Genomic DNA, 9449 nt, shown 5'->3' on the forward strand with positions numbered 1-9449 from the left:
AGTTGAATATGTTTAGTCATTATTTTATCGTTGTATGTATTTTATCCATTTTAAACACCGTATGTCTTAGAAACCATACCATGCTTTTACAGTATTATTTTATAATACTCTTTTTACTAAACGCTCTTTACTTTATGACAAGTATTGCGACTGTAGCAATTCACTTCTGTTGCATGAGAAAGAAGCCTGTTCAATAAATAACTTCTTTTATTGAAAATGCCCGTCTCTTTGTTTCTCTGCACTTCTGGTGAAACTAAGCATGCACAAGTGACTGAGTAAAATAGCTATCTATTGTTTCCGCGACTTTGGAGATATCCTCCTTGTTATTGGGGAGCAAAGTTGTCATGTTTATGCGGTCAGAAACTAATCCCTTCTTGTGAATTCGAGAAAGTTTCTAGTGACCTCTGAGCTAGCTGACATTCATAATTAAGCCTAACATATTCAATAGAGACCTAGTCGACCTCAGCCCCACGTCTACACTATTGTTTATGTTATTCCAATGCGCTGAGCCTATTGGGAATATAGGAACTACACTATAATTCTATTCAATTGGCAATGTTTAAATATGTCTAGACTTATTTCAGCTTTGCAGTTAAGTTCTGTTTTAAACATGCAATCAAATGCATGATTTCCCAACGTACTGTTCTAGTCAGACAGGCCTTACTGTAGTTTAATAGCCTGCTGCAAAGGGCCTGCGGCTCGGGGCTAAAACACAGGTTCAGGGCCTTTACCAACCGGTATATCCTGAGGCAGAAAGGCTATACGGCTATTAGGCTTTGGTTTTGGTCGTGTACTGCTTCTGTCAGCTTCCTGAAGTTTTCTATTTATCCCCGCCTGGAGTGTAATCATAAATCTAGTAGATAGCAGTCCTATGGTTCATATGACTGTCTCCCAAGGCACTGGATTGTTGCTGTAATATCCAGTTAGTATTTCATTGAATGATCTTCCACTCGATATTCACTGTGAAGTGCTCATTTATTTCAAATCACATATAATTTGGTGTTATCTTAACACAACATTCCTGCTATGCATCATGAATATTCCCATCATTCCAATGCATTTCGGCGATTGGTCGCCTTCATCAAGGAAATGTTCTAAAAAAATAAACATAATATGTTGTACTCCTTAATATCAAGAAGTGCCCATGTTTCAATTATATTAAATGCTTACTGGTGATATACTTTGTGGATTCACTAGTGTGCTGATCGCTCATATATTACGCGCCGTGTCTTCAGCTGTCCATGTCTGAGTCTCAGTTCTCTATTGCTCTGCAGCGCTCTGGAAACAGTCTTCGTGCGAGAGATCAACATGTGTGCTCAGCGCACGCTTTTCGACTATGTGTTTCGGTATTTCGTGTTCGTATTCAGCCTCGTTGTGCATGGTTACTGGTGGCATGTATTTTATTGAATACGAGGTCTGTTTCCTCAACTCGGTTGTGATTTTGTTTATTTGGGGATGGTATATAATTATTAGCGCTGCTGTTCATGCCTACATTTATATTGCAAAGCTTCCCCCATACGTTCAAACTGACCGCATTAATTTTATCCTGCTGCTCGCGTGTTCGCTCACCTTCGTACTGTGTGTTTCTGCTCCCAAACGCCACTCGCTGTTTCTTCCTGTTGGCGTCTAAGCGATGTCAGTTAACCACGGCTCTTACGCTGCGTGACATTGCGCGCATGTTCATTGCTGCTTTAACAAAAACTATTGCATTTACCATTTAAATTCCATCAAGCCGCACGGCCTTAATGACAGGGTTGAATTTACTTGTTATTTGTAATGCATGGACGCAACGAACAAAGTTCTGTTATTTATTATGAAAACCTGAATCTTTATATTGAAATGAGGCAATCATATGTATTTATATCACGGTGTCAGGCCAGCCCTACATGTATCAACATTGCACACTAAAAGAACAGTAAACACGCCATTTCCACACAGCGCGCAGCGTATTAATAAAGTTTTCACAAAGCAAGAAAACCTTATTTTCGTTAAAGCAGCAATGCGCATGCGCGCAATGTCACGCAGCGAAGAGCCGCGGTTAACTGACATTGCTTAGACGCCATCATTCGGAAGTCATTTCTCTTTCCACTTTTATAGATTGGGTGGATAATAGCTCCTTTCCAGGACTCTGGGATGTTGTGGTTTAGCCTACAGTATGAAAACAGGGGGGCCAAGTGGTCCGACCAGAATCCTACGTATGATTTAAACAGGGCCTGAGGAAGACCGTTAGCCCCAGGAGCTCCTTCTGACCTTGCTTTCCTGATTGCACGGGCAATGTTGTTTCTTAACACTTCTGGTGTTGTCAAGGTCTCCGTAAGGGGTCTTCGCTTTGCTCCATTCCGTCTAATGTTTTTGCTTCCAGGACATGATTAGCTAAGTTGTTAGGCTCTGTCTTATCAATGCGTTGGGCTTCAAAAGGTAATAACTCTAAATTAGTTGATGGGGGGCTAGAATGACCGTCCCTGTTTGAGTGGTCGCAGAATTGTTTAGGTACAAACTGAGTCCATTCTTCTGAGGTTATATTTGTGCTACCATGCCCACTTTTACCTAAAGGACCCCTGTTAACTAGAGACCAGAATAACTTTGTGTTGGAGTTCTTGCTTTCTTGAACCAGCTTCAGCCAGAACTGATCCAATGTGATTTGTTTGTCCTTGTATATAGATGATTTGAAGGTTTTTCGTGCTCGCTTGTAGTTGTGAAATTAGCTTGTGTTTCCTGGGTTTTTCCTAGCCAGGCGTAGAGCCAAGTTTCTTTGAGATTTTAACTTTTTTGTTGCTAATGAAATGCGAGGTTGTGTAATGTGCTGACGAGTACGGCTCGTAGACGGAAATTCGGACATTGATCATCAATTGTTCCACATCAGAGCTTCAGAGGTAAATGTCATGCACTGCAAGGGTTAACCCAGAGAGCTGCCGCTCACATTCTCCTGCTTTCACTTCTAGTTTTCTACACAGTTCTCTGGCCACTGTCACATAACTATTAATGATGCATAAAATGACCAAAACCACAGCCAGCACTGAAGAATCTTCATTTTGTGATTGTTAAATAGTTTTGAGTGTGTTGGGTTTATATGTTTTATTAATAATCTCTAAAATTAGCTGAACATACCCTATTTAATACAAACATGATTCACGGTGTTGATTTTACAGTTAGCATGGTCAGGTATGCTTGGATTTCTTTTTTTATAACTCTCTCACAGAATAAAAACCAACAATGTTTCTTTACTTTTAGTCCACTTTGTGCTCGTCTCCCAATGGGTTTCCTGATATTTCATGTTTTTCCTAACTGTAGGGAAATAAACAATAGCAGAGAATAGACACGTTCATTGATGGTGGAGTGCTCGCTGATGTTTTTATAGATTTGAAGATTGACAAAAGCTTTTTGCACGTTCACTGCCATGATATGGTTTTTCTCCTGTGTGTCTTCGCTGATGAATCCTTAATGTTGACGATTGACTAAAACTACTTCCACATTCACTGCACTTGAATGGTTTTTCCCCAGTGTGTGTTCTCTGGTGCCGTTTTAGGTCTGATAAACATATAAAGCTCTTCCCACATTCATTGCACTTGAATGGTTTTTCCCCAGTGTGTGTTCTCTGATGCTGTTTTAGGCTTGATAATCGACTAAAGCTCTTCACACATTCATTGCACTTGAATGGTTTTTCCCCAGTGTGTGTTTTCTGATGCCGTTTTAGGTCTGATAAACCTATAAAGCTCTTCCCACATTCATTGCACTTGAATGGTTTTTCCCCAGTGTGTGTTCTCTGATGCTGTTTTAGGTTTGATAATAGACTAAAGCTCTTCACACATTCATTGGACTTGAATAGTTTTTCCCCAGTGTGTGTTTTCTGATGCTGTTTTAGGTTTGATAATAGACTAAAGCTTTTCACACATTCACTGCACTGGAATGGTTTTTCTCCAGTGTGTGTTCGCTGATGCATCCTTAATGTTGAAGATTGACTAAAACTACTTCCACATTCACTGCAAAGGTATGGTTTTTCTCCAGTGTGTGTTTTGTGATGCACTTTTAGGGTAGATAATAGACAAAAGCTCTTCAGGCATTCACTGCACTTGAATGTTTTTTCTCCAGTGTGTGTTCTCTGGTGCTGTTTTAGGCTTGATAAACATATAAAGCTCTTCTCACATTCATTGCACTTGAATGGTTTTTCCCCAGTGTGTGTTCTCTGATGCTGTTTTAGGTGCGATAATCGACTAAAGCTCTTCACACATTCATTGCACTTGAATGGTTTTTCCCCAGTGTGTGTTTTCTGATGCTGTTTTAGGTTTGATAATAGACTAAAGCTTTTCACACATTCACTGCACTGGAATGGTTTTTCTCCAGTGTGTGTTCGCTGATGAATCCTTAATGTTGAAGATTGACTAAAACTACTTCCACATTCACTGCAATGGTATGCTTTTTCCGCAGTGTGTGCTCGCTGATGTGTATGTAGGACTGATAAGCTACAAATTCTCTTCACACAATCACTGCACTGGAATGGATTTTCTCCAGTGTGTGTTCGCCGATGAATCCTTAATGTTGAAGATTCACTAAAACTACTTCCACATTCACTGCACTTGAATGATTTTTCCCCTTTGTGAGTTTCCTCGTGCCGTTTTAGGTTTGATAATTGACTAAGGCTCTTCCCACATTCATTGCACTTGAATGGTTTTTCCCCAGTGTGTGCTCGCAGATGCGGTTTTAGGTTTGATAATTGACTAAGGATCTTCCCACAATCACTGCACTGGAATGGTTTTTCTCCAGTGTGTGTTCGCCGATGAATCCTTAATGTTGAAGATTCACTAAAACTACTTCCACATTCACTGCACTTGAATGATGTTTCCCCTTTGTGAGTTTCCTCGTGCCGTTTTAGGTTTGATAATTGACTAAGGCTCTTCCCACATTCATTGCACTTGAATGGTTTTTCCCCAGTGTGTGTTTTGTGATGCTCTTTCAGGGTTGATAATTGCCAAAAGCTCTTCCCACATTCATTGCACTTGAATGGTTTTCCCCCAGTGTGTGTTTTCTGATTGCGTTTTAGGGTTGATAATTGACAAAAGCTCTTCCCACATTCATTGCACTTGAATGGCTTTTCCCCTGTGTGTGTTCGCTGATGACTCATGAGTTTAGATGATTCGGAAAAACTACTTCTACATTCACTGCAAGTGTATGCTTTTTCTTTCTTGGTTAGTGTCTCTGAGTCGGGTATGTATTTTTCTACATCTCTTGACTGTGCTTTCTGAAGGGCCAACATGACTGATAAAGCACTTGTGTTTTTCTCACACTCCCTGTATGTGTGTGGTATTTTGCTCATTTGCTTTCCGATTAAACACTAAATGAAAAGGTCACAAAATACTTGCCACACTCATAACGTGTGTAAGGCTGCTTAATGGGTGATTGTGTCTTTAGACTGGATAATGGTTCGGCAAGCTTGCAGGTAAAGATCCATCTTCCTTCTGGTCGGTGCACACTGGGACAGTACTCTTTGTTTTATATAGCAGAACCCTCATTTCTTTTAACTTTCAGTTAACTGTGCTTTTCGCTGGTTGTTGTGGAATGGCCTGAAAGAGTTTACAATACACCCCCAGCATTGAATAGTGGCCTGATATCACTTTAGGAAGCAGAGTACTGCTGTAACCACCTCATGATCAGAGCTGGTATTGGACATGGTTACATTAGAAGTGGTTGATCAGTGTTGCCTTCCTTTTCTAGAGGTCATTTTTTCATCTTCAGGCACGGAGGTGCACAACTGAGACTGGTAGAACCACCGAATTGCCCTTGACGGTACTTCCCAAGATCTGTCAGTTTATGTTCAGGTTCGACTGCCTTTGTCAGCACTTACGTTTTCCTGAATACTGGAACTCCATGTTTCGGACTTTGCTTTTGCAGAGTTACAGTACTATCTTCATTATTCTTAAACATTTTGTGCAATCAAGGATTGTTTTCTGTAGGATGTAAAGAGATTTAAATTACTTAAATGGAAAATACCTGAATGTGCATGTACAATTTTTAATTGATTGTAAAAGCATCTCATTTATTACTATTGTTGAAACTTATGAAGACATATTTAAGACTCATTCAACCATACAGAGATATTTGCATGAAAGTTCTTTGAACCCTTTGCAGGCGTTGGACATCCCCCGGCCGTCCGACGTCATAATGGTAGTGTGCGGAGGACGGCTGGGGACTGTCCTGACCACGCCCAGTCATAAATCACCCGCACCGCGGCAAAATTTGTGCCGCAGTCAACGGGTTAAACATGCCACATCTTATTTATTTCAGCAAAGGTGTTCATAGAGTAACTTAGCAAAAAAAGGGCGCTCACAAAGCACACATATAATAGTTACAGCTTTAGGTAGATGTATATGGTCAAGGTTTTGTTAAAACAAGAACGGCTCTAGGAGTAAGAGATGGATCAGGAAGACTCAAGACAGCAAGGTGGACATCAGGATGTTGTACCATACATCAAATCTTATTGTTCATGGAGGTGACTGGTTTCATTCACTACTAACTCAATTTTTTGGGAGGATTCCCCTCGCTGTTATCTCAAGGCCTGATTACAGGAGCCTGTTGTGCGCTGATTGTGTTTGGGGCACTTGTGGCGTAAAGAGGCTCTATCTGGGCCTTGCAGATCAGTTGACTGGGAGTGCTTGTATTGTCAATGCTCCGTCCATCATTTCCTTTGGTTTTTCCTTGTCAGCCCTGCATCATGTATCGACCCTTTCCCCATATAAGGTCCCTGCCCAATCTAAAATGGTGGTGTCTCTAAGACTCTAGGAATCTAGATATCTAGATATTGACATAGTACTTCTTTCAAGAAGGACATGCTAAGTCCTATCATGTTCTATAGCTTCTAAGTATTTCCACGGTGGCGGCCATCTACTAATTCTACTAATTCTACTTAGAATTCCAGACTGGCTTGGTCTATCGAATTTTTAAGTGCGTCCTAGGCCACTGTTCATCCTATACCCACTATCCCTCTAATCTGGATTCTAGCTTCCTAATTGCAAAATCTAGTTTAACCTAATGTATTTCAACTTTCCTTTGTTACATTCACAGCTGGGCCCTCTCTTCAGGATTTGCTGATTTCCACATAGTAATCGCATGCATATAACGCTGGGAAGCCCAAAACAGAAAGAGTATCTTCTTCTCTCTGGACGTCTTCTGTCATGATGCTGCTGTTTAATGGGCTGTCTTTGTAGAACGTAGTCATGGAACTTTCCACCAGGCACCCCATGATAAGCTCCATCCCTTCCTTTATTTATCTGACCATCCCCCCTTCTCCTCCACTCCCCTCAGCTTCCCCCCATGTGAGCATGTAGTACTCCGGTCCCTTCCCTCTTTCCACTCTGGAAATTTGGAGCCCTTAGCCATGGATTCCCTTTCTCAAAGATCACTAGACTCCAAACTACACTATCATATTCCACCATAAACTATCTGAAAGCGTATTCAAGAACTGAAAACACAGGCTTCTCAAATGTCTCCCAGAAACCCTTATTTCCACTCCCTATGTCTGCACAAATAAAGGAGCTACCATAAGTGACCTTGTCTTCTACACTAAAACACCAGCACAATGAAGGAAAGCCCTTTGCTCTCTGCCCCGGATCACTGAATACACGAAAACTCCCCAAGGTCTCAGACTCTCTGCAACTCCCTCTATTGTTTGCCGAGCAGAGGCAACCATCTCCCTTTATAATAATGGGATTATCCTCATCCAAGCATCTGAATGCAGCCTAGAATTACTTGATGACATTTTCCTCACTCATCAAGCTCTATGTGATGAATATGTTTCCTCCCTGACCCAAGCTCATCCTAGCCCTTTAGTCATCCCACGGGTACCTCGTTCATTCTGTATCCTCCCCTCTCCCCACTACTTGTATTGCTCCACCCCCTTCCCTTCCTCCCTATCCACCTTCATCAGTTTACCCAACCGCATTCATTTACCATTACCCTTGCAGCTTGTTTCAACCAACATTTTTCATCATTATAGCCTGAACCCTCATCACACCCCTAGAGCAGCAACCACTGAAATACCCTGACTCGATACTAACATCTTCATCTCCTTAGTTATTAAACAGTAGATGGTTGAGGTAATAAACATACATTCGTATTCCCCATTCAGTACAAAAGAGGTAGATAGTAGTGTATGGATAGCATAGGTGACTAGTAGTCAACAAAGAATGATCCCCGAGGGAATCAGAATGTTTCACAAAACACATTTATTAAACAGTAGGTGGTTGAAGAAGTAAACACACATTTGGCATTGCCTTCAATATAAAACATGTAGGCAATAATATAATATATGGATCACATAGGTGACTAGAGGTCAACATAGAATTAAAGTCTTAGGATGTGAATTTGTTCATTAGAAGCATTTTTACTTCTTTTTTGAAGGAGGTAAAGGAAGAGATTCCACGTACCACTGGAGGTAGGGAGTTTCAAACCTTCGGTGCAATCCCTGAGAATGCTCTGCAACCAGTTCTTTTTTTATGGAAGGATTGTGGTTTCAGTAGTGAACTCGCACTTCGCAGTTGTCTGAATCCTCCTGATCACTCAAACTTTAGAGCGAAGTAACTGGAGGTACTATAATGCAGGGCATTATGGGTCATGCAAGCTATCTTTAGGTGCATTCTTGCCTCGTAGGGCAGCCAGTTCAGAACTTTCCAGGACGGAAAGATGTTATTTCTTTTAGTTCCTGATAACAGTTTGGCCGCAACGTTAAGCGATACCAACACTACAACACTATACTCCAACAAATTCTCTCTAATGCACTCTACTCCCCCACTCCGCTCTACGACACTGTGATCCTTCACTCCACACAATGAAACTGTACTCCAACAAATCTTCTCTACGGCACTCTACTCTCCCACTCCACTACCACTCCACTCTACGACACTGTGATCTTTCAGTCCACACTATGACACTGTACTCCAACAAATCCTCTATGGCACTCTACTCCCCCACTCCACTCTATGACACTATGATCCTACACTCCAATCTATGACACTGTACTCCAACAAACCCTCTATGGCACTCTACTCCCCCACTCCACTCTATGACACTATGATCCTACACTCCACTCTACAACACTGTACTCCAACAAATCCTCTCGTCAGCACTTGACACCCCACTCTACTCTATGACACTGTGATCCTTCGCTCCACTCTACAACTCTGTACTCCAACAAATAATCTCTACAGCACTCTACTCCCCCACTCCACTCTGCAACACTATAATCCTTCACTCTACACTATGACACTGTGCTCCATAATTATAAGGGACGTAAACCCCGTGTGTTCAAGGCTTTATGTAATTTGATAACAGATCATGGCTTAGTAGATACTTGGAGTAACATGAATCCCGAATTACCAGGCTATAGTTCTTACTCGTTTTTACATAGGAAAATGGCACGGTTAGATTATTTTTTTGCTCCCTTATCGATATTAACGGAC

General features: G+C 41.3%; 1 protein-coding gene across 1 annotated transcript in view; it reads right to left on the bottom strand.

Moving 5' to 3' along the window:
- Positions 1 to 5299, bottom strand: part of LOC147701089 (uncharacterized) — a 546834-nt gene extending 541535 nt beyond the window's left edge. The window contains 1 exon segment of the mRNA XM_086929303.1: positions 3472 to 5299. Coding sequence (XP_086785429.1) covers positions 3472 to 5251 — 1780 coding nt within the window. The 5' untranslated portion in view covers positions 5252 to 5299.
- Between the last annotated feature and the right edge of the window lie 4150 nt (positions 5300 to 9449).

This window comes from Lissotriton vulgaris, chromosome 7 (genome assembly GCF_964263255.1).
Source record: "Lissotriton vulgaris chromosome 7, aLisVul1.2, whole genome shotgun sequence".
Classification (NCBI taxonomy): Eukaryota; Metazoa; Chordata; class Amphibia; order Caudata; family Salamandridae; genus Lissotriton; species Lissotriton vulgaris.